The 25384-nt window shown below is 49.9% G+C and overlaps 1 protein-coding gene across 5 annotated transcripts in view; it reads right to left on the bottom strand.

Moving 5' to 3' along the window:
* LOC135385866 (beta-mannosidase-like) overlaps nucleotides 1–25384 on the bottom strand; it is a 92305-nt gene that overhangs the window by 18789 nt on the left and 48132 nt on the right. For all 5 annotated transcript variants that reach the window (XM_064615437.1, XM_064615435.1, XM_064615439.1 and 2 more), the window contains 3 exons: nucleotides 12765–12943; nucleotides 12466–12648; nucleotides 10355–10452 (listed from right to left, as the gene is read on the bottom strand). In XM_064615437.1, the coding sequence (XP_064471507.1) occupies nucleotides 10355–10452; nucleotides 12466–12648; nucleotides 12765–12943 (460 nt within the window). The remainder of the gene's footprint in view (nucleotides 1–10354; nucleotides 10453–12465; nucleotides 12649–12764; nucleotides 12944–25384) is intronic.

The following is a 25384-nucleotide window of genomic DNA, read 5'->3' as shown; positions in this document are numbered from 1 at the left end:
AAGATTGGAACTGATCATGGACGAGAACATCTACAGAACCATCGAATCGGGTGTTAGAGGCGGGCTGTGTCAGGCAAGCAGGCGTCATTTGCGAGCTAATAACCCTCTGTGAAGTGGCTATGATCCTGATAAAAGAGGAGGTGTACCATATCATACATAGATTGCAACAATCTTTACAGATTCAATATGATAAAGAACCTCCCCGTCGGCGATTCCGAATGGGTCGAGGATTTTAGCTCCGTGGATTTTATGCATCACCCCACGAATTCGGACGTGGGGTACGTGTACGTGTGCGACTTAGAGTATCAAAAATCTATCCACGCGCTGATGCGGTACTTCCCCCTAGCTCCCGAGGAGGCGGTCGTCCCGAAAGAATGGCTTTCGCCATTCCAGCGAGGGCTCCTCGAAGAGTTGATGTATCAGCCGGCCAACAGCAAAAAGCTGCTGCTCACGTGCCAGGACAAGGTCGAGTACGTCGTTCATTACGCGCTGCTCGCGCTCTATTGTAGATTGGGCATGAGGGTGACGAAAATTCATCGAATTCTAAAATTTCGTCATGTACCATTCTTATGTCTCTACATCGAAGACAATGTTACCAGACGCTTTTCCTCGGGCACGACATTCGAAAAAAATTTCTATAAAATTTCAAATAGTGCGGTCTTTGGGAGAACGCTGCTAAATCAATTTAATATGCGGGACATTTGAGTAGCCTTCGATGAGGAGATGGCGAGTCGCCTCGGGAGTCGGGCAGAATGCGTGAGAATGGAAATTTTGTCCCCCCGATTGCGTCATGTACGAAATGTGAAAAGAAAATTGCGATGTGATTTCCCCCTGGAGATTGGCTTTACCATTTTAGACTGAGTAAATTAACCATGTACTCGTTCTACTATGAAACCCTGCTGAGTAAGCTCACTTGTCCGGTGATTACCTGCTACTTTGACACCGAATCTCTGATCCTCGGCCTATTCTGCAAGGACTACGAAGATCAGTTACGTGCGATCGCTGACGACCATTTAGACTTGTCTTCCTTCGATCGGGATCATCCGCTGTACAGCGAGAGAAATCGCGGTAGGCTTGGCGCGTTCAAAAGTGAAACTGGTAGCATACCCATAGAGGAAGTAATATGCTTGAAAGCCAAAATGTATTCCATCAAATTAGCCATGGGAAAACAGATAGCAAGAGCTAAAGGGGTCAAAAAGAACATTGTGCGCAAACAGCTCCTCCATGATACTGTCACGAAGCGAAATGGGTCGTCGAGTCGTCGAATAAACAGCGAACGGTTTATTAGACTACTTGGTAGCAAAACACAAGAGTGATAGCTCTCTGAACACAAGCTTGGAGCGCACAAGCATTTAAGCGTCGCGCCGAAAAGTCTAGAAACAGCACGTGCGTTTGCCAGAGAGCAGGCGATGTGCCTGGAAGCTTCTTGCTTCTTCTTCAACATGCGCTGGGATGAGATGTACCGTTTCATGCCTGCCCTGGAAGTTTCGCCATGATGATTCGTGGCATTGCCCCCTCCGTAGACGGGGCATCGTCTCCATGCCGTTTCTTCTCCTTTTTTTCTTGTTGTTTCCTTCCAGCCAGTCTTCCGCACTACCTGCTGTAGTACGGCTTGAGTCGAACGACGTGAACTATTTCAGTCCTCGGGGGTCGTCGAGAGGGAACGCTGCCCTCAGGTACCACTTCATAATCCAGGTCTCCAATGCGTCGAAGAACTTTGTAGGGACCGAAGTACCGCTTCAGTAGCTTCTCGCTCAGGGCTCGTCGTCGAATCGGCGTCCAAACCCATACCAAGTCGCCTGGACTGAAGCGTACGTCTCGTCGGCGCAAATTGTATCTTCTTTCATCGACGCGTTGTTGTTGACCAATCCGTAGTCTGGCCAGCTGGCGGGCTTCTTCTGCTCGCTGTGTGAAGTCCAGAGCGTCGTTTTCCACATCACTGGGTTCGTGGGGCAGCATCGCGTCTAGCATAGTCGATGCGTCATGGCCGTGTGCAAGTCGGAACGGTGTGAATCCCGTTGTTTCCTGGACAGCCGTGTTATTGGCGAACGTGACGTAAGGCAGTATTTCGTCCCATGTCTTGTGCTCGACGTCGACGTACATCGAAATCATGTCGGCAAGGGTTTTGTTTAGGCGTTCGGTGAGCCCGTTCGTCTGCGGATGGTACGCCGTTGTCCTCCGGTGAGCGGTGTGGCTGAGTCGAAGGATTTCTTGTGTTAGCCTGCTTGTGAATGCCGTTCCCCTATCAGTGATTAAGGCGGTCGGAGCTCCGTGCCCTAGTACGATGTTCTCGATGAAGACCTTCGCCACTTCTGTTGCTGTTCCCTGTGGAAGTGCCTTAGTCTCAGCATAGCGTGTCAGGTAGTCGGTGGCGACGATTATCCAACGATTTCCGGAAGACGGACGTGGGAAGGGCCTGAGTAGATCCATCCCAATCTGCTCGAACGGCGCCGACGACGGTGCGATTGGCTGAAGGTACCCAGAAGGTCGTACCGGCGGCGTTTTTCGTCGTTGGCATTCCCGGCACGTCCTTACGTAGTGGTGTACGGTCTTGGCCAGTTTTGGCCAGTAGTACTTTTCCCTTATACGGGCCAGTGTCCGGCTGTATCCCAAATGACCTGATGACGGTTCGTCGTGGCAGGATTCAAGAATCTCGGTGCGCATGTCCCCAGGCACAACGAGAAGCCATGTAGCGCCTTGTGGTGCGTGGTTTTCTTTGTAGAGAACACCATTACGTAGGGAAAAACTTGGGAGTGATCTTCTGAACATAGGAGGAACATTGTCGGCGCGGCCCTGCAGATAGTCGACGAGTGTCTTCAATTCAGGGTCGTTATACTGCTTGGTAGACATGGTAGTCGCGCTCATTAGACCGAGGAAGGCGTCGTCGTCCTCGAGGCTGTTGTCCTGTCGCTGGAGTGGTGCTCGGGACAGGCAGTCGGCGTCGTTGTGTTTTCTTCCTGACTTGTAAGTGACGGTTACGTCATACTCCTGTAATCGGAGGCTCCATCTCGCTAGGCGTCCTGAGGGGTCCCTTAAAGGGACTATAAAATTTCCCGAACCCCCATACTTTTTTTCGATGGAAACTGTTCTTCCCGCAGAGAAACTAATATGCCACAAATTTTTCCGGAGGAAATCGCTCCACTCTGCGAGGAGCGCGCGCTGGAAATGTCTCTTCCGCGTTCCTCCTCTCCCGCGCATATTTCCCTGCCGATGGTGTAACTGTACGGACCGCTCTTCGGTTTCCTGTTACGTCACTGGTGTTGCACAATGGCAAGTAATGCCGCGAGCTCGCGCTGTGGCTGCCGATGAACGCATACGCGGGATACTACGGCGCATGCTCCTGGCGGGATTCCTCGGCTCGGCAACACGTCACGATGACGTGTTGCTGAGCCGGCCGTGGTCGCATCAAGTTACCCGTTGTGTCTCCGCTCGGCAGCTCGTCACGGCGCGGCGCCAGCTGTCCTCCCTTCGCCGCTCCGTTTAAATTCGCTCCCGAGAAATCCGCTCGCGCGACGAAAGTAAAATTTCGGTTCTAGACTCAGAAAAATGTCTTCTTTCGAACGCAACGAAGAAAAAAATCGTTTCATAGTCCCTTTAAACCAGCCAGCCAGCACAAAGAATGGTGGTCTGTTACCACCTTGAACGGCCGTCCGTACACCCAGCAAACCAGATACATCCAGCAAATATCCGTAAGATATCTCGCCCGGGACGTTTGGATATCCAGTGGAGTTTGCCACAGATCCGTTTTACATCCATGCGATATCCCAGCGACTAGCATTTCTGCCATGTTTGTAGATCCACTGAAAGTCCCTGCGACGTCTGTGACGGATATTTGGATATATACGGGAGATTACGAATATCGTACATATTTTGCTTTTAACAATTTTGTGCATCAGATATTTAGTGTTTGTAGAGTGCGTAGAGACCACTGCAACTGTGTTCCAGCAAGTAATATTTATTGTGTGTTTTAACCCATTTGATACTATTGGGAACGAAAACATTACCTAAGCCTAACATCACAGTACAGCAACACCGTGGGACACGCCAGCATAAGTGCCGAACCCTGCCCACCTCACATGGACCACTTGGGAAAACCCGCAGAAACCTCTATGTGCGAGCTGGTTGGAACATATACTGAAATACAAATCGTTACACACACGTTCGTTAGGGGTAGCCTGGCGTAAAGCATTTGTAACGGTGACGAGGATGTATCTTCGCAATTCCTGTGTTCCTGCATCAACCCACAGTATACCCAACAACATTTCTGACATCCCTTCCTATCAACTACTGTGTTTTTAATTCAAGTTACCATCTCTATAAGGACAAACAAATATTTCCTGGATCTCCCATAGACATCCCTAGGATCTGCAGGCTGCTTGTCATGGGGCATTCAAACATCCAGAGCGCGATATCCTTCCAACATACCAGGGACATCTGTTGTTTACTGGAGTAAGCCCAAAACGCAATGAAATTGTGCGATATCCCATAGATATCCTATGGATGTTGAGATATGCAGGACGTTCGCGACCTTGTAGGGATGTCCCATGGATATTAATGGTTTGCTGGGCAGGTAGGGGCGCAACTTTGTGATGGCCCATATGAGTGCAAGGCACTCTTTTTCGGTCGTCGAATAGTTCTTCTCTGCCTTGGTTAGCGTTCTGCTTGCGTAAGCGATGACACGTTCGACGCCGTCGTGAAGCTGAACGAGCACGGCTCCTAGACCATCGTTGCTTGCGTCGGTGTGTATTTCTGTTTCGGCGTTTGGATCGAAGTGGGCAAGCACGGGTGCGGACTGTAGACGCGTCTTCAATTCATCAAACGCCTGTTGCTGGGCTTCACTCCAGATAAACATGGATCCGTCCTTCGTGAGGGCATTTAGGGGTGACGCAATTCTTGAAAAGTTTGGAATGAACCGTCGGTAGTAGGCGCAAAGGCCATGAAAGCTTCGAACGTCTTTCACGTTAGAAGGAACACGGTAATTTGCGATGGCCGCCGTCGTCTCGGGGTCGGGGCGTACGCCGTCGCTGCTCACGAGATGGCCGAGAAATCTGAGTTCCTCGTAGCCGAATCGACACTTCTGAGGCTTCAACGTCAGCCCTGCAGTTCTGACAGCCTCGAGGACTTGCTTTAGCCATTCAACATGTTCTTCGAATGTTCTTGCGAAGACGACAACATCGTTGAGGTACACCAGGCAGGTTTGCCACTTCAACCCGGCGAGAACTGTATCCATAACACGCTGGAACGTCGCTGGTGCTGTGCAAAGGCCGAAAGGCATAACCTTGAATTCGTAAAGTCCATCCGGAGTGACGAAGGCAGTCTTCTCACGGTCCCGTTCGTCGACTTCAATTTGCCAGTACCCCGTCTTGAGATCCATGGAAGAGAAAAATTTTGCGTTTTGAAGGCGATCGAGCGTGTCGTCGATGCGCGGTAACGGGTAGACGTCCTTCTTCGTTATCTCATTGAGTTTCCGGTAGTCGACGCAGAACCTGAGTGTTCCGTCCTTCTTCTTCACTAGTACCACCGGCGATGCCTACGGACTGGTCGACGGCTGGATAATGTCATCTATTAGCATCTCTTCTACTTGCGTTCGGATCGTTTCTCGCTCTTTGCAGGAGACCCGGTACGGCATGCGGTGAATTGGACGGGCCTTTTCGTCGACGATGATGCGGTGCTTCGCAATGGGCGTTTGTCTTACTTTCGACGATGCAGCGAAGCAATCACTGAAATCGTTGAGCATCTGGAGAAGGGTTTGCTTTTGAGTTGTATTGAGTTGAGGGTTTACGTCGAAATCTTCGGCCTCGTGCTCCGTGGTGACCGCGATGCGAGCAGTGTCCATCAGGCAAACATCCGTGGTGGAGTATTGGTCTACGATGACGGCTATCTTCGTGCCGTTCGCCAGGTGTTGTGGCTCCGGGCGAAAATTTGTGACCAGGGGTTCGAATATTCCGTTTCTTACGGGCACAATTCCTCTTGCTATCCCAATTCCTCGTTCGAGGAGAAGTTGCGTGTTGCCTTCAGCCAACAAACAGCAAGTCGGTGCTCTCTTGCACGTAGCGGTCACAAGGACTGACGACAAGGGAGGCAGGTTGACGTGCTGAGTCGTCACGGTGGTTACGTCCGTGTTTGCGCGTTTCTCCGGGGTTATTCGTGCCCACCACTTGTCTTCTGCTGTTTCCGGCGCTTTAAAAGAGATAACTCCATTTGTGAAGTCAATTATCGCTTTGTTTTGGACTAGAAAGTCCATTCCGAGTATTACATCCCGTGGGCAGTTCGGCAAGACGGCAAAGCTGACGACGTACTGGATGTCACGCACTTGTATGACTGCCGTGCACCGGCCGGTCGGTGTTACGACGTGTCCACCAGGAGTGCCGATGTTAGTCTCATCCCACTTCGTTTGCACCTTTTGAAGCTTCTTAGCCAACCTACTACTTATAACAGAGTCGTCGGCTCCGGTATCGATTAACGCAATCATCTCATGGCCGTCGATGAGTATTTTCAGGTTATTGGTAATTTTTCGAGTTTTTGGTGCTGCGTTGCGGTTCGTCGAGTTGGAGGAATTGTAACTTGTCGTCGGTCCGCAGCTTCACCTCCCGGAGCTGCAGTCTTCAGTTTTCCCGGTAAGGGCTGCGCCACACAGGTCGTCTTGCCGGTGACGGTGAACGTGCTCTTCCGGGCGACCTGCTGCGGAGGGGGACGCTCGGGGACAGGTCGCGTCGCGAGCCAGCAGAAGCATTCTGCTGCCGTAGATAGTCTTCAATTGCGGCGGTGCGACTACCGCGCTGAGGGCGGGGGTCGTCGGGTGAAAAACCAGGAAGGCCAAGTCGTCGGTAGGATAGACGTGGCTGGCCTCTCTGCAGTGGTAGCAGAGCGGTCTGAAGTCGGAAGTCCGCCAAACGTCCGTTTTGCGAAACGGCTGAGAGTGTGGCGGGACGCTCGGAGTAGGTTGGACAGGCCGAGGAGGCGTCCAACGGTTTCTGTAGTACGACGGACGAGTAGGTGGCACCTGTCTCACAGCGGCGGCGTAGGTTGGTCTCGGTACTTCGGCGTCGGGGTTGGCGGTTGACGATGTCTGGATTGCCTGTTGAACCTCGTCCTTGATGATCGCACCGATCGAAGACAAAAGGGTCTTGAGCCTTCTCAGGACAGAGGAGAGCTCGTACTTCTTCGCGTACCACCTCTCCAATCAGCTGTCTCAGCAATCCGACGTCGAGGCCAGCCGTCGTGGAGAAAGCTTCGTAGCCCTGGTGTCGTTCGTTGACGGAAGTGTGAGAGAGCAGGGTCCTCTCAATGCGGACGGCTTCGTCCAGAAAAGCGTCGGTCGTGGCAGGTGGATCCCGGGACAGGGCGCGAAAAATTTCTTCTTTTACGCCCCTCATGAGTCGCTGAACCTTCTTCTCCTCGGATGCTTTGGGGTCAGCTCGCCGGAAGAGCCGCAACACATCTTCGACGAAGCCTATAACGCTTTCGTTTGGCAGCTAGATCCGTCTCTGGAGCAGATGTTCAGCGCGTTCAGCTCGTTGTTGAAAAGCGAACGCCTCGCGGAGTTTGCTTTTGAAGACGTCCCAGGACGTGAGCGCAGTCTCCCGGTTCTCGAACCATGTCTTCGCGGTGCCTTCCAGGGAGAAATAGACGTTGACGAGCTTCTGGTCGTCACTCCAGTTGTTGAACTTGGCGATCCGCTCATAGTGGTCGACCCAATCGTCCACGTCGTCGTAATACTCCTCGCTGAATGTCTTTGGCGACCGTGCAGGGGCTATGCGCGTGGCAACAGGTTGCGCCACTTGGGGTCTCCGCAGTCATCTTCTTCTTGCATTTAGGGGGTTCTAATGGACCGAATTCTGCAGGCAGACCAAGCTGTCTTCTGCTTTGTCGCAGTTGGTCTTCCAGGCCGTTGGACAAGGAATGTCCCGCACCTCCACCAGAAATGTCACGAAGCGAAATGGGTCATCGAGTCGTCGAATAAACAGCGAACGGTTTATTAGACTACCTGGTAGCAAAACACAAGAGTGATAGCTCTCTGAACACAACTGAGTCCAAAGAATGAATGCTCCAGCTTGGAGCGCACAAGCATTTAAGCGTCGGGCCGAAAAGTCTAGAAACAGCACGTGCGTTTGCCAGAGAGCAGGCGATGTGCCTGGAAGCTTCTTGCTTCTTCTTCAGCATGCGCCGGGATGAGATGTACCGTTTCATGCCTGCCCTGGAAGTTTCGCGATGATGATTCGTGGCAATACGTACCACGATACCCTATTCAAGCACACTAGCGTATTGCACGAACAGGTGTAAATAGTAGGAAAGAAACAGTGCATGTACACCATCAGAAATGTGAAAAGAAGTCTGATGGCGTACGACGACAAACGATAACTCTGCAATGACGTGGACTCCTACCCATACGGAAGCTGCGAATATGGTAAGCTTGAGTGGATGACGTAGATGGCTGGATTTCACCTGGTGTTCTTTCCACCCTCAGATAATGCAGAGGATGAGAAGGAGTAGTGTCATTTGTACTGTGTCACTGGAAGGATGTGGTACCCCGTTCTCTTCTCGCTCGTCTCGTGCGCGCTGGCGCTGGACGCAGGCAACTGTACGGCCAGCATCAAGCTGGAGAAGGATAAGCACACCTATGCGCTCGAATGCCCGGGCGACATCTTGGCCATCAGAGAGTGGCACGTGGTACCTATGCGGTCCGGCAATAACCTGGACAGGAACGCTACTGGATCACTGCGCACGTGCCTTAAATCGCTGGATGTGAGCAACAGCTACGAAGATATCCAGTGCACGTGGAAGTGTCAACTCATGGAGAACGAAATTTTTCTTAGCCACTGTCCCGGAGACGTCTACATGATCCGTCACTTCCGAGGAACCACGCCCAGCATCAAAGAAATCAATCTCTCCAGGACTGCCATGCTTTTTCTCAAACATGTACCCAATAAACGTTGAAATGCATTTTTTCCTGTCTGTCTGAGATAGAGCCACAGTGGGGTCGCTGCCGAGCGCGCCGCCGTCGGTGGGCCAATGAGGATTGACCAATCAATCAGATGGCTTATAAGTGTAGAAAGTGTGCAGAGCCAATCTGCGATCTGTAGGCTAAGCATTGACCAATCAGAGCCACGGGCTTAGCATGCACCAATCATCGTCAGGCGGGTGGAGCAGTGCCAGCTCATTAATATAAGGGCGCAGAGCTAAGACAGACATTCATCGATCAGTGGGTTTGGAATGGACCAATCAGCGCAAAGGGGACCACTCATTAGCATACAAAGACACGGTCTGTTGAGCCAAGCCAGCTCATTAACATAAAGGGGCGAAACTACAGTCACCATCGATCAGTGAGCTTGGCGTAGACCAATCAGCATGAAGGGGCGGAGCCAAGCCAGCTCATTAGCATAAAGGGGTGGAGCTACAGTCAACCAATCGGCGATCAGTAGGCTTGGCATAGACCAATCAGCGTGAAAGGGCGGAGCTACAGTCGACCAATCAGCGATCAGTATGCTTAGCATGGGCCAATCAACATGAAGTGGGCGGAGCTAAAGGCGACCAATCAGATGGCTTTGGAATTGGCTTGTGTTGGATTACAACTGGATTTTGGCTTAGAATAGGATTGAAATTGGATTTGAAAGAGGTGGTTCTTATTAGCCTTTATTCCGTACTACTGATGTTATATATTCTTGCTTTTGTTATCCTGTAAAAACTGCATACATCCTGAATACACTCAATTTCCTACCAGCATAGGCTTCAAAACGAATATGGCAACACTTTCTCGTAAAAGAATTTTTCGTGTTGAACGATTTTCCTTTGCTGAGCAAAATCCGCTGCTGATTTGAAAATTCTGCAAGAAGCACGTTTGTAGAAATATAAAACGTTCTCATAATAATTTGGGCAAGAGCTGACGTCCCTTGGCGAAAACAACAACAGCAACTTTATTCGATCATGATGATAGGGAGTTTCATCGCAAGGGGCAACACCCTACCTCCTGGCATTACATCCCTGGTAGCAATCATATTTGCAAATCGAATATCTAGGTTTTTAATATTTTTTAAAAATTTGTGGTATTCAAAATACAATTAGTCTAATATTCTTGGATATGGAAAACATTCTGCGAATGTTCTGCAGAGATAAGTTGGGTAGATACGGTGATAGGATTTGACACATTGGAATGGCTACTTCGCATGTTTGCGGGTTTTCTCAGTTACCCATCTATTGTAGCTGTAGTGAAGTGCGGTACCGCTGCGCTGTAGGCACAAGCATAATCGAAGTTAACTGTTTTGAAAATGGCATATTATTTCAATCTAAACATAAGCATTTCAGCGTTAACTAACTGCATGAAGCAGAAAACGAAACAAAGAGGAGACGCACCTACCTGGGACAAATACACTACGGTGTCGAAGTCTTTTGCTTTGTCCCCTGTCAGTGGCAGGTTAAATAGCTTCGTGACGAAATTCATAATGTTCCCATTACCTAAGACCAAGAGTTCAATTTATAATGATTGTATATTGCATTCGGAATAGGTTGAAAATGCTGGACAAGGACGGTTACCGAACACCATTCACACATTTAGGAGGGCTATGCGGCTTTTGCACCACTTTCCTCAATGGAGGTTTGCTGCAAGTGCCATTAGAGAGTTTTAGTACATCGTACGCCGTCGCCTTTGCGTACGTAGGGGATAGCTTGATGGTTCGGCGCACGCCCATCACAGAAAGAGCTTCGCGCAGTGCGCAGAACCACGAACGCTGTCAGTTACGTACGCTATCGCCTTTGCGTACGATGTACTAAAACTCTTAATTACCTTTTTTGAGTCACAAAACTGGGGACATGCAGTTGGAACGTGCGCATTTTCCGCAACTGTAGCAGGTCCATTCATTAGCAAGCTTTAGTACATCGCAAAAAATCTACGAAAACGATACGATATAGGAAGTTATGAAATCCAAGCTTAGAAATGTGACATCACTCGCTCGAAAGAAACAGGGCGATTGGCTTATCATGTTTTCGAAGCTGTCATTGTGGACACCTTTCGATGTACTAAAACTCGCTACTAGAGAGCTTTAGTGCACCATACGCGATCGCTTTTGCGTGCGCAAGGGATAGCGCGGTGGTTCTGCGCAGTCTCTCTATGTTTTGCGCGGGCGCAGAACCACCAGCGCTATCTCTTACGTACGCAAAAGCGATCGCGTACGATGCACCATCTTTAGGTATCTTCGATTTGGCTGCACTCGCTGAACTAGTTCAGGCGATGGAGCACTTCTGTATTCGTTTTTTTCAGTGTCGCTTGCGCCCTGTGCTCTCTCGTATTTGTTTTGTAACGGTCCAGCACTAGTTCTGCACGAGTTCACGGTCGACCTGCACTGGCTGGATAGGAGGCAAAGTAGGAGTGCACACGGAGCCGACGACGTCGGTGCGTCGGTGCCATGGATGTCTGTAACGCGCTGACGGTTCCTTCCTGCAGCAAGACGGTGTTCATGTGTGCGAGGCACCCGTCAATGATGTAGCGCGGTCCCCACGCTTAGGTAGCGATATTGCGGTCATATTTTGAGACCTAACGGAACGGATGATTCGAATTTTCGCCTGCATCGGAAGCGTATACACTTGTCTTTACGTGCGGCTTTGCGACTTTGTAGCGGCCAATAGTGTGTTTTTTCCCATAAAAATATACAGAGATGAAGGACCGAGTTTGAAAAACAAGAACACATGTTCGTAGTAGCTGTCCACAATGTTCTCGTAGCCAGGAACAGAACAGCGATCTTCCTTCCCTTTCGCGCAAGGAAGTAGAATGCATACGTCGTCCAACCCGTCGTTGCTGTCCGAACCCAGCAGCTCCAAAGCCGCTTAAAATTACAGAGCCATAACAGACAATTTCAATAACGAGTAAAGCGAACAATGCGTAAGACACACATACATTAAAGGAAGGCAAGCCTAAAGAACATGACTGTGGCCGCGGTGCGGATAGCAGACAACCGTCCGTGTTCGTGCAATGAGCGACGTTACGATGTAGCGATTTTCAGGCGATGCCAGCAACGCGATCCAGTCTGCACCTGCACTCGCGACTTCGTTTTGGAGGCGACCGCGCAGCGCTAGTGATGAACCTAGACTTCCACTGGCTCAGTCGGCTGACAGCGCTCTTGCACCACATCGGCACTCCCCTGAACTGGTGCCGTAGGTGCAGCTCAAATGGAAGAGACCTTTTGCTTTCACCGAATAGTTTGTTTGTTAACCTCGTGATGTACGAAATATCTGCTCCCTTTACGCTCACAAAGTGAAACGCGAAGAACTTTACACACTTCCATTTCTCAATTACAAGCTTTTTATACAAACAGCCCTCTAGACATTCCTATTTCGAGACAAACAAGACTCAAAGGACGAGTTAGTGAACAGGTTGAATTAAAGCAAATCTCGTTCAAGAGCAACTCATATCTGTCTGTCGGAACGCTGCGACTAGTAGAATTCATTTAACCCTTAAGACACGCCTCTACATACCTAGAATTATATGCTGGCGGAAGCCAATAAACTTTGTGAACGGGAACTCCAGGAAGGATTCTGCTGCAGCCGTGAGAAAGGTATCCCGCGATGGGAAAGACTGGATTCCAAATTCAGAGACTAAGCGGGCCTTGGGATATGTGTTTGAATCCCACGGGTTGTCGTCGTAGTTGTAGTAGTGAACTAGAACATAGAAGTAAATTCAAAATTTTCAAATTTAAAGGTAAATTTAGAAAACTGTCAATTGAAAACCTTGATTCACGTTGCCTGAGTTGTTGATAGTACAGTACGATACATGCCATCTCCGTATTTGTAGTCATTAGGATCTTTCGCAATCCAATTATCTTCCTCGGTTTGTTTTCCATTTGATGGGCTCGAAGGGAGGTAAGGACGTGTTCGATCTTCCTCCAGGACAATAGGCATAATTGTCTCGATGTACAAACGAACGTAGTCTCTTCTGTACGTGGCCGATCCGGACCTGAATCCAACGAAGAGCAAAACTGAATTAAAAATTCAAGGACGGTTACGAGTCCTGTAACACGAATTCCAGCGTCAGCTCAGGGGCGGATTTAAGGGTCTGTCATGGGGGTAGCGGTCTTAAGGAGATTTCGTGCTTTGCGGCACAGCATCATCCAGGAGATAGGGTTTTTACATAGGGAACACAGCCGTATGGGGGGGGGGGGGGGCGGTCGCCCACCCGAGCCCTCCCTAAATCCGCCCCTGCGTCAGCTGTGTAATTGCTCGCAGTGCTTTTGATGGAGTTAGCGTGTTGAACGTGCTTGCATGTTTTGCAGCGCGGGATGTTGCAGGGGCGAGTTCCAGTGTACCGGGTGTTCGTTTTGCTGATTTTGGCATTGACCAGGGAGTCTGCTAGGTTTTTTACGCGTCGGTATGTCACCTGTCTTAGATGGGTGAATATATTGCTAAGTCGGTTACTGCTTTGGAGGAGGGGCTAGTGTTTCCGTAGAATGGCTATGATGTTTGGAAGTGCGTTGGAATATCTTGTGATGAAGCTTATCTGGCACGCGTCAAGATCTTTTCGGTGTTCCAGAACCTCGTTTCGATCTAGTGTGAGTGCCTTGCGACGGAATTCGGTTAGGAGGGAGTCTGGGTAGTCCCTTTGGGCAAGTGTGTCGCAGAGAAACTGGTATGTTCGGTACAACAGACGTCTAATAAAAATAATAAGTCGTGGCTTTACATCGCAAGGCATCTGTATCAACATACGTCTGCGAGCAGGTGTTTTCTGCGATGAACAGGAATAAGTCAAACGTAAGCTCAGAACTCGCAAACGAACACCTCAACGAAGGCCTTAAGATTGCAATTGCGCAATCACTTTCACCCGACGTTACCGCAATAGTTAAGAACAAGAGGTGTCAAGTTTCCTCAGCACACAGCAAAAAAAAAAAAAAAAAAAAAGAAAAAGAAAAAAAGCGACCCTGTGACTCAGCAACGGGAATATATGCGTCTTATGTCCTCGTAAGTTCTGTGTTGCGTCATCTATTCAGGAACAGGCTACCCCTGTTGTGCGTTGTTTTGAACTGCGACCATCGACAGTGTGGTAGAGTGTGTACCTCCCGAACGGTGCAGTTTAGTGACTGATTTTTTTAATTTCGTGTTAGCGCCGCGAAGCAAGCAACTGTGGCTATGAGCGGCGTACAGGCGTGGACAGATGGAGAGAGAACAGCAGGAAGGAGTGGGGGACAGGGGGTTAGTGTGCGTCCTGTGCCGACTTCAGGCGGAACTGTGCCGACATTCGTCTGGAACGTATTCGGAAAACCCAGGGAAAACCTCAGACAGCACAGCCGGTGACAGGATTCGCACCCGTGTCAGTTTAGTGACTGATGCTGTATTTTTACTAGTTATTGTGTCTCAAGGCAAAGTGCATTCCGCGCTTTCTGCATGAAACTGATCATGATGCACTTACGGAATTGCCGCTTGCGATGATTTTCCGTTGTGAAGAACATGGTGTGACCGCAGTTCCCTTTTCGCTTTTGCACAGACGGACCGCTGTGGCGTCGCTCATGATCTCAGTTGTCTCGCGACGTAAACCCCCGATTATTATTTTTTCGCTTTTGCACAAGTTACTATAAATGCGACGTTAGCAATTTGTAGTTTGTCAGAATAGTAGCTATAGTTAAGTTGTTAACCGTAGGACTGCTTGCAGCCATAATGATAACAAAAACATGGATAACCCTATCGTAGATCTTGTAGCCCTCTGGCCTCATCACCATCATCATCCTTCGCTCTCGCGCTACCCGGCTCCAATAAACATTCATTTTCGTCCCGTCTCTGTGTTGGTGGTCCCTTGTTCAGCCGCTACAATCGGCCCCACAACTGGTGACCCGCATGTGGCGCCGGACATTCGTCATCGTCATCGCGGTGCGCTGCACGAGCGTGTCTGTTTGGTGCGAAGTCAGTTTTGCTAGGCACATCATTTGGCTCATCGGCTCTGGCCAAGTAAAAAAGTTTCCTTGGAGCTCTCGTTTCCTTTCTAAGTCTCATTTTTCGCGACACGGACGTCGTGGCGTACCATGCAGCAGTCCCGCCCTCTCCTGCTCCACCAGGCAATCCGGCGCCCCCGTACCTGATTCCCCAAGGTGCAGAGGATTCTCCTGCCTCCGCCTCTGTGCAGCACTACGCTGTCCGGCTTCCATCTTTCTGGACCCACAACCTCGCTGTCTGGTTCCTTTAAGTGGAATGCCAGTGAGGCGTGACAAGGCAAGGGTGGTCGGCAACATTGTTATTGTTGTTATTGTCCGCACCTCGAAGAACTGGGGCTCCGTCCATGGCGCGATGTTCTTTTTGAAGCATCTGGATCGCCCTATGTAACGTAGCTGGCGGAGCTGTTCATCGTCGTCATTGCGTGGGTATCGAGCCGGCTGCTACATGCCCTCCCTTCCCCACCCCACTAGAAACAGCGAGGAGGTGGGAGCCCAGGTGACGCGGCGGGTGTAGTTCCGTATCGGGACCACTCGTTTTTAAAAATTAGTGAAAGCGTCAGGCACGCACTAGGCGGTGCGGGCGTCGAGACTGTGCCTCGGGTTAGATCAGAAGGTCCTCAGTAAAGATGGCGGATCGTCTTCCAGAGACGGGCGATAAAATTCAATTTTTATACGTTTCACGCAATATGCGAGTGTCATTCCTGTTTAATTCCGTTACTACGAGGGGTATTCAAGTCAAACCGGGACTTTCCGAGCGCACAAATGGCTCGCACTACTTCTTTTTCGTCATTTTCACACGAGACAGGCCTCCACGTTCACCACGTGGTGGTCCAAAGTTTGTTCAAAACAGAAGACACGTGCTGGACAAGATGGCCGACAACGAGGTGAGCGCGCACATCGGACAGCGAATTGTCATGAAGTTTCTCTGAATGAAGGCGTAAAGTTATCTGAAATTCACAGAAGACTTCAGGCTCAGTATCGCCACGATACACTTAGCCGCAGCAAAGCGTTTGGATGGTGCAAACGGTTTCGAGACTGCCGTACATCAGTGCAGGACGATCCCGGCCGGGGCGGCTCAGAGCCCAGTGTCAGAGTTCCTGAGAACATCAAACTTGTGGAGCGCCTAATCCTCGAGGACCGACGGATAACATGTCTCAAACTGGGTCGAAAGACGGACCTTTCTGTGGGAACTTTGAATACTATCATTCATGAACACCTCCAGTTTCGGAATGTTAGTGCCCGTTGGGTCCAGAGGCAGCTCTCTGTGTTTGGCTGGCAGAGAAGACTGGAAATCTCCCAAGAGCTAAGGCACCGTTTCGACACTGAAGGACAGCCGTTCCTTGATGGGATCATCACGTGCGATGAAACGTGGGTGCACCATTTCACTCCTGAGTCTAAACGCGCATCAAAATTGTGGGAGCATCCGGGCTCGCCAGCTCCCAACAAGTTCCGAAGCACCCTGTCTGCGGGTAAGGTCATGGCCACGGTTTTCTGGGACAAGGCTGGTGTTGTTCATGTTGATTTTCTGCCCAGTGGTCCCACCATCAATAGTGCATATTACTGCCAGGTTCTCAGGGATGTGCATAAGGGGCTGAAGCAAAAGCGTCCGGGCCTCATCACCAAATGAGTGCTCCTCCTACAGGACAATGCACGGCCGCATACCGCGCATCTCACTACACACACCTTACAGGAACTTGGCTGGGAGTTGCTGCCACGTCCCCCTTACAGTCCAGACCTCGCCCCCAGCGATTTCCATCTCTCCGGGCCACTGAAGGCGTTCCTTGGGGGCCGCCACTTCAGCAGCGACGACAACAGCAACTTGGGAATGCAAGCCTCCCCCAGGATGGCTAACATTCCCTACACTTGACAAACAAACAAACAAACAACAGGTCAAGAATGCTGTCCGATCATGGCTGCTACGCGCCGGTAAGGACTTCTACGCCGCTGGCATCCAAGCCCTCGTGAAACGCTGGGAGAAGTGTATTAGTGCAGCTGGAGATTCCGTTGAAAAATAAAATAAATTTATCGCCTGTAAGTTCATTTTACTTTCGCGAAAAATGAAAAGTTACGGTTCGACTTGAACACCCCTCGTAATTAGCTCCTCTTTCACGTAAAAGTGTTTGTTTTTGTTTTTATTAGTTTTCTTTAAGAAAGCCAGTGGTCCCGATACGGAACTACATCCGACGCGCCTACTGGGAGTTGAGGGAGCGGTGAATGGCATGGGTGGAGCCCGGGCAGGGCGGCGTCGACAGCAGAGACAGAGGACTCCATGAAAGCCGGCTTGAGCCTGTCCGCGCTCACCGTGTCCACGCGGTCGTCAATAGAAATGCGGAACGTCTTCTCGGACCGGTCGAGGACAGGGTGTGGACAGGGGGTCGAGGACAGGGACAGAACAAGAAGGGGAGAGTGGCTTCTTGACGACGTCCGTGAGGAGGAAGACGTGGGTGGCGGCACTGAGGTGCTGGGGGACATGCGGATGCCGGCCTCAAGTGGAACGGGTGGGCACCGGGCGGGGGGCAGCAAAAGCACGGTGGAGGCGGTCAAGGAGCATTGACGGGGTCATGGTCTGCGTCTCGGGAAGACAAACAGCGCAGCCGTACACTAATTCAGAGGACATACAGCCGAGATTGGGCTTGAGGGCGGCCCGAATTCCCAATAGCACGAGGGGCAGCTTGTTCACCCAGTCTTCATGCGCAGCCAGGGCAGCTTCGAGGTCGCAGTGCAGCCTCTCGACCAGGCCATAGGACGCGGGGTGCTAGGAGGTCGTCCGATGCCGAGAGGTACCGAACAGTGCCGTAAAAGAAGCGAAGAGGCGACTCTCGAATTGCTGGCCTCGGTCGCTGGTGATCCGACACAGCACGTCGAAGCGGGACACCCACATGGTCAGGAAAGTGGAAGCTATTCTTTCGGCAGACATGTCTGCCATGGGCGCGGCTTCGTGCCATCTGGTGTACCGGACGACGGCAGTCATGAGGTAGCGGTACCCGGAAGGTAAGGGAGCGGGCCGACGATGTCCAGGTTGACTGCGTCAGAAGGCTGGAACGTGCCGATACATCTTCGAACGCTGGCAGGGGAGTAAACTTCAAACCTAGACGTAGACGTCGCGGTTCATGAACGGCAAGACGTAGCACTCTGCATAAGCCTCTAGGTAGCCTTGACGCCAAGATGCTCCAGATTGTGGAGCGAAGACAAGACGGCACGACGGGACACCAACGGGACGAAAGGCTGTTGACGAGCAATGGATGCGTCGCAACAGAGCGTCTGGGTGGAGCCAGGATTGGAAAATCTTCAAAACAGAGCGAGGTGGTCTGACGTGTGCGAAATTCTTTGAGGTTCTCGTCAAGGGCATGGGCCGAGGAAAGAGCCTCAGGGGTCACGGGGTCAGGGGTCAGACGCGGCTTAAGGCGTCGGCAGGGCAGTTCTGCGAGCCCTTGACATGTTGTATGTCCGCGCAGAATTCGGCCAGGAAGGCAAGGGGCCTAATCTCTCGGGCGGGGGGGGGGGGGATACAGGCTGCTCGGAAGGCGTAAGTCCGTCAAGATGGTGAATTTGCGACCTTCAAGAAAATGTTCTTCTGTGTAAAATTCCTCTGTGTAGGGTGGACAAGACTCGTTGCAACCATTTCAATGCTATTCTCTTGCGACAGAAGCATAGGCTCATGAGATAAGATTGCTTCATACGGCTTCATGCCATCTCCGAAATAGGCTGTTACGATTGGGACTGTTTCCTCGCAATGCCACCCAGACACGGTCAACGTAACCTGATCGGCTCGTGGGGAATCCTGCGACTTGAGTGCCCCGGGAGTGATGAACAGGATGAGGCCGGAGTTCACGGGAGAATCGCTCGAACGTGCTCAAGCGACGGGACATAAACTATGAATTGTATATTTGTTTTTTTCTTGTTCTTCTGTATATAAGCGAGATGCTGTAGGACCTCGCGCCTTTTGTTCGTCCACGCTATGTAGAATAAACGTTCTTCTACAATTGGACCGGGCCCTGCCTTCTCCTTTTCCTTGAGAGCTGACTCGCACGAGAATCGCAACAACTGAATGGCAGCGCTGGGATCTTCGTGCCTAGGCCTTCGTCACATGATGGTGAGTGCTTGATTTTGCCTTTGAAGTACACAGGACAGGTGTATAAGACTGGATACTTGATACATTTGCCGCCTCAGTGTTACGTGGCAGATTAGAAGGGCAATCACGACTCAGAGAGATGTTGGCGGACCTAAAGAGAGCCGAACTGCTTTCGCTAGCTACGGAATTAGGGCTTAATGTTGACCGGAAGTTACGGAAAGCTCAGGTGAAGGAGCTGATAGAGGCAGCTGCATTCGATGATGAAGAGATCGCCGAAGCATTGGAGGAAGTCAGAAATAGAAAAGCTGAGACTGCAAAAGAAAGACAGCTTGAGTTAAAGCGGCTAGAGGTCGAGGAACTGAGATTGCGTTCAAATGTCTCACAGGAACCCAGACCGAACGCAACGCTCGGGACCGACTTGAAAATGACAAAGCTCCTGCAGCCGTTTAAGATAGGCGACGACATAGGACTTTATCTGGTGAACTTCGAGCGAGTTTGCGAAAAACAGAAGTTCAATAAAGAGGTGTGGCCGCAGAAACTACTCACCCTCCTCCCAGGTGAAGCAGCTCAGGTAGTTGCCCGTTTAAGTGCTGGTGATGCGGATGACTACGAGATAGTCAAGACGAGTTTGCTTCGCAAGTACAGACTTTCTGTCGAGGAGTTCCGAAAAAGGTTTAAACAGGAACGAAAGGTACAAGGGCAGAGTTACGTCGACTTCGCGTACGTACTGAGAGCTAACATTTATGAGTGGATAAAGGGCTCAAAAATAAAGGAAGAGTACGACCGCTTATTTGAGTTTATCTGTCTCGATCAATTCTACCAGACACTTCCCGCAGATATTCGCGTTTGGGTGGAAGATAGGCCGGACGTAGATAGCGCGCGGAAAGCCGCAGAGCTTGCAGACGACTATGTGGCGCGTAGGGGAGAAAAGGTAGAAAGGGATAATTCCCAGTTTCCGAGAAGGCCGCTACCGAAATATCAGCTTCGTAGCACAAAGGGAAACGACCAGACGAGCAGTAAGCAACAGGTAGGACCTGCAAGTAATGCAGAAGGTAGCGAGAAACCGAAAGCGCCTAGGGAGAATGACCAAGAGGCGTCACGCGAGAAAGAGCGGAAAAAGAAGTTTGAGTCCAAAGGACCGATTATTTGCCATAAGTGCAAAGAAGAGGGGCATTACGCGAGAGGTTGTGGGACACGCGTTCCCATTTTCCGCTGCGTAGCAGATGATATTCGCAATGATGCGCTTCTGAAGCCGTACACAAAAACTTTGTTAGTGAACGGGGTAGAGTGCACTGTCCTAAGAGACTCCGCTGCCACTATGGATGTGGTGCACCCGAAGTACGTGAAAGACTCAGATTATCTTTCGGAATGCGCTTGGGTCAGGCAAGTAGCCGAAGAAAACAGCGTTTGTCTGCCCATGGCTCGGGTGATCGTTGAGGGACCGTTCGGAATCGTAGAAACAGAGGCTGCCGTTTCCAAAAATTTGCCGGAAACGTACCCGTATTTGTTTTCGAATAGATCCGAGGCATTGTTGCTGAAAAGGGGATGTAGGTTTGCCGATGCAGACGTTATAGCGCTCACTAGAGCGAAAGCGCGACTTCTTGCGGACGAGCTAACGTACGTCACAACACCGGAGAACAGCGGAAATGATCCGACTGATTCCACATGCGAACATGACAAAGACGTTGGTGAGGCAGCCGCCGAAAAGAATGACCCGCTCTTAGTTCAACCAGACGCAACTACTTTTGGCAAGTTGCTAGAAGTTGATCGAACGACGTTGGTAAGAGAACAAGAAAAAGATGCGAGCCTCAAAAATATAAATATTGAGCGACGTGAGGGAATCGCTGACAAAAACATTACTTTCTATAAGAAAGATGGCGTTCTCTACCGTAAATATCAGGACAAAAAAGGGAAGCAGTATGACCAGATCGTAGTTCCGTCGCCCTATCGGGGTGACATTCTGAAACTGTGTCACGACAATACCTTGGCAGGACACCTCGGTATCAATAGGACCAAGCAAAGGCTGTTGCAAGAATTTTACTGGCCTCGATGTTTCAAAGAGGTGGAATGCTTCGTAAAATCATGTAACACATGCCAGAGGACGGGAAAACCGAACGAAAAATGGAAAGCACCACTCGTGAAAGTTCCAATTATAACGGAACCCTTTCGCCGTGTTGTCATCGACCTTGTGGGACCACTTCCTACGACTAAGGCAGGTCACAAACATATTTTGACGATGCTGTGTCCGGCAAGTAAGTTTCCGGAGGCAGTGCCGCTAAAAGAGGCAACCTCAAGCGAAGTGGTGGACGCGCTCCTCTCCGTATTTTCGCGGATAGGATTTCCAGCGGAGATCCAGAGTGACCAAGGGAGCGTTTTCACAAGCACGTTAACCACGACCTTTCTCAGCAAATGTGGCATTAAGTTATGCCACAGCTCGGTGTACCATCCGCAGAGCAATAGCGTATAAAAATGGCATTCTGTTCTGAAACGAGTGCTCCGCGCTCTTTGCTTTGAACATAAAACGGAATGGGATCTATGCCTTCCCGCCGCGCTGTTCGCCTTGCGTACTGCTCCTCATGAGGCGACTGGTTTCGCCCCAGCAGAGTTGGTTTATGGGAGGAATTTGCGATCACCACTTCGTATGGTGCGCGAACTCTGGGAAGATCAAGGGGTGGACAAGACAGTCGTCGAATACGTGTTGAATCTGCTGAACCGTATGGGAGCTACTCAGGACATTGTGGAGCACCAGTTGAAAGAAGCACAAACGCGCGCAAAGAAGTACTATGATAGGAATGCCAGGCTTAGACGCTTTCGTGTGGGCGATCGGGTCATGATTTTGAGACCGTGCAGGCAAAACCGCTTACAGGTACAGTGGGAGGGCCCCGTTGAAGTCGTGACCGTACTTTCGGACACAAATTACGCTGTGAGAATGAACGGAAGGAGGAAAGAGCTAAGAGTGTACCACTGTAACTTAATGAAGCCCTATCGTGAGCGCCAAGCGATAGTGAGCATGGCATTAGGCAGCTCCGACGAAATTTGTGCTGAAATGCCACTTTCGATCGGTGAGATAAGTTCGACCACAGTGGACAGAGTAGTGAACGTAGCAGCTGACTCATCTCAGGTTAATGAGAAACAACTAAACGAGCTACGCGATTTGCTAAGTCGGTTTCAAGACGTCTTTTCAGACAAACCGGGAAGAACTTCTCTCGTTTCACACGATATTGAAGTAGAGTCTCAAGACGCTGTCAAATGTAAACCGTACCGTCTGTCTATGAATGAGAAAGATATACTGAAGAAGGAAATCGATAAGATGATCGAACTTGGTGTTATAGAGGAGGGTACCAGTGATTACACCTCTCCTATTATCCTAGTGAGAGCACCAGGCAAAGATCCTCGCCCATGCGTGGATTATCGGAAACTGAATGCGGTCACCAAAGATCTTATATATCCCATTCAGAATATTGAGGAGAGGATAGAAACAGTAAGTCGAGCGAAGTACATTTCGGCATTCGACTTGATCCGCGGGTACTGGCAGGTCCCCCTGACGGAAACGGCGAGCCGATACGCGGCGTTTGTGACACCCTTCGGCACGTATCTCCCTAAGGTTATGTCCTTCGGATTGAAAAACGCACCATTCTGCTTTTCTCGGCTAATGGATCATGTACTTCAGGGCTTGGACACTTTTGCACTGCCGTACCTGGATGACGTAGCTGTTTTTTCGAATAGTTGGGAAGACCATTTGGAACACCTAAAGACTGTACTTCAGAGATTTCGCGATGCCGGCCTCACCGTCAAGGCAGAAAAATGTCAACTTGCCCGTGGCAGTATAAGTTACTTAGGACATGTTGTGGGGCAGGGAGCGAGGCGTCCGGCCGACGCCAAAATAGCGGCAGTACGCGACTTTCCTCAGCCTCGCACAAAGAAAGACATAAGATCTTTCCTGGGCCTAACAGGTTATTACCAGAGATACATTAACAGATATTCCGAAATCGCGGCCCCGCTGACGGGTGCTCTCCGAAAGAGAGCCCCTGAGCGTGTAGAGTGGGACAAAGCCAAGGAAGACTCTTTTCGTGGCTTGAAAAATGCGCTCACTACTGAGCCTGTATTGCGTGCTCCGGATTATCATCGCGAGTTTCTAATCCAGTGCGATGCCAGTAACATGGGTTTAGGCGTTGTACTTTCCCAGGTAAATGATGAAGGGGAAGAACACCCAGTTCTCTTCCTGAGCAGGAAGCTGCACGTTAGGGAGGAGGCGTATAGCGCAACTGAAAAAGAATGCCTGTGTATGGTATGGGCCATACAGAAATTGTCTTGCTATATCAATGGGTCAAAATTCATAATTGAGACGGACCATTGCCCATTGACTTGGTTGAAGCAAATGTCCCCTAAAAACGGTAGGCTACTTCGCTGGAGCTTGTCATTGCAAGAACACCAATTCGAAGTACGCTACAAAAAGGGAAAAGATAACGGCAATGCCGATGGCCTCAGTAGAGCAGCTTAATGCCGTAAAGCTTGCTGTAACCTGAGCAAATGCAATGATGCAAAATGCAAAGTTTTCCGATAAGTGGGAACTATTTTAGGTAATCTAAATACACGCATATGAACGAAATTTAGTGAGTGTGGTTGGGTTTTCTTATGTCTGTTATTCCGTCATATGGGAAATGATTGCCTCACTACTTATTTCGCGAAGTTTAAATATGTACTTTTGACATGAAAGTAATAATGTCCTGTGTATGAATAAGGCTGGTCGGGCACTGACTAGAGTGTTGTCGTGAGGCTTGCTCAAGAAATCCGTAGTGCTGTATGCCATGTAAACACATCAGTTTGTCTCATCGTCTAAGGATCTTGAAAGGGAGCCTGCGTCTCTGAGCGAAACGACAAGACAGAAAGGAATGTTCTACCTCCATCTGAGCCATGAGCCTGGCCTGCTGCATACATCACGCCGTCGTCTTACTTCATCGGTGCAACGTGAGTTGCCACCTCATCGCAAGACTTCTGGGCGGGGGAGGAGCTGTTACGATTGGGACTGATTCCTAGCAATGCCACCCAGACACGGTCAACGTAACCTGATCGGCTCGTGGGGAATCCTGCGACTTGAGTGCCCCGGGAGTGATGAACAGGATGAGGCCGGAGTTCACGGGAGAATCGCTCGAACGTGCTCAAGCGACGGGACATAAACTATGAATTGTATATTTGTGTTTTTCTTGTTCTTCTGTATATAAGCGAGATGCTGTAGGACCTCGCGCCTTTTGTTCGTCCACGCTATGTAGAATAAACGTTCTTCTACAATTGGACCGGGCCCTGCCTTCTCCTTTTCCTTGAGAGCTGACTCGCACGAGAATCGCAACAAGGCCATGAAGCTCTTTTTTGTTTCAGGGAGGCATCTCAACTGTCGCATTGTATCAGCCCACCAGTTACATCGCTGTGCTCTGCAATTTTGATTACTGTAGGAAGTGATGTTCCTCCACGCAAGAAAGGATCATTGTGTTGTGTGTCTGCGTTGATTTTCTTGCTTTTGATGTGCACCTTTCCTGTGCAGCATGTACTTCGCTTGGGTCCAGGCTTTTAATTCAAGCTAGAGAACTCCATATCTTGTGGTACACAATTCTGGATTGAAAATAAATAAGATATACATTTGTTTATGCTGCTTACTTGATGTAGTAACAGTAGTAACCAAATCCACAAAGTGTTGTTCTTGTCTCCATACTACTGTTTCCACACACCGCTCTGTTCTTTACTGTAGAGATTTGCTCGAAGAACGTCCCACTGGTGTAGATGATGAATCATCTCATACTTATAGGAAAGTGCTAATTGCATCTGACATACTGTCTTCAGTTTAATTCAATGGAATTTCGCATAGTAAACTTTTCAAAGCTTATACGCAGCAGAGCCGCGCGCGATTTCTGCAAACGCGTTTGAAAGGCGCGCAAAGCACTCAGTGAATAAACAAACATGAAATTACAATTGACATTTACTTTTTATTTGCGTGGAAAAGTTCCCAAGTGACTTTTACTCCTGGACTGCACAGTATTGAGCAAGGCGACGTGTAGTGTGTTTCAGTGCGCTGCAGTTAAGCATCACACAACAGCATCAGAAGTGCTGTGTGTTGTGTCTGCTCTCCACGTCGAAGCGCTAATGTGCTCAGCTTTCCTCCTGAACCGCTCATTTTATCTCTTCAGTTTGGTTCAGAAAGAAAATGGTATGCAGTTGTAGAGTGAAGGAACCAGTGCTAAGTTGTGTCCCCACAATCGGGCACAGACGGGCCAAGAAAGAACAGACTCAAAAGATCGCTGATCTGACTGAAGATATCTGCGTTCCTTCCTCCACAGATATATGAAACCGGCGAGAGCGAGTAGTGTCACATCGCAACCATGGTAATGGAGGTTCCCTGACCATCAGCTCAGAT

This window comes from Ornithodoros turicata, chromosome 2 (genome assembly GCF_037126465.1).
Source record: "Ornithodoros turicata isolate Travis chromosome 2, ASM3712646v1, whole genome shotgun sequence".
Classification (NCBI taxonomy): domain Eukaryota; kingdom Metazoa; phylum Arthropoda; class Arachnida; order Ixodida; family Argasidae; genus Ornithodoros; species Ornithodoros turicata.
The sequence above is the reverse complement of the archived record's forward strand: the minus strand, read 5'-3'. Positions and strand labels throughout refer to the sequence as shown.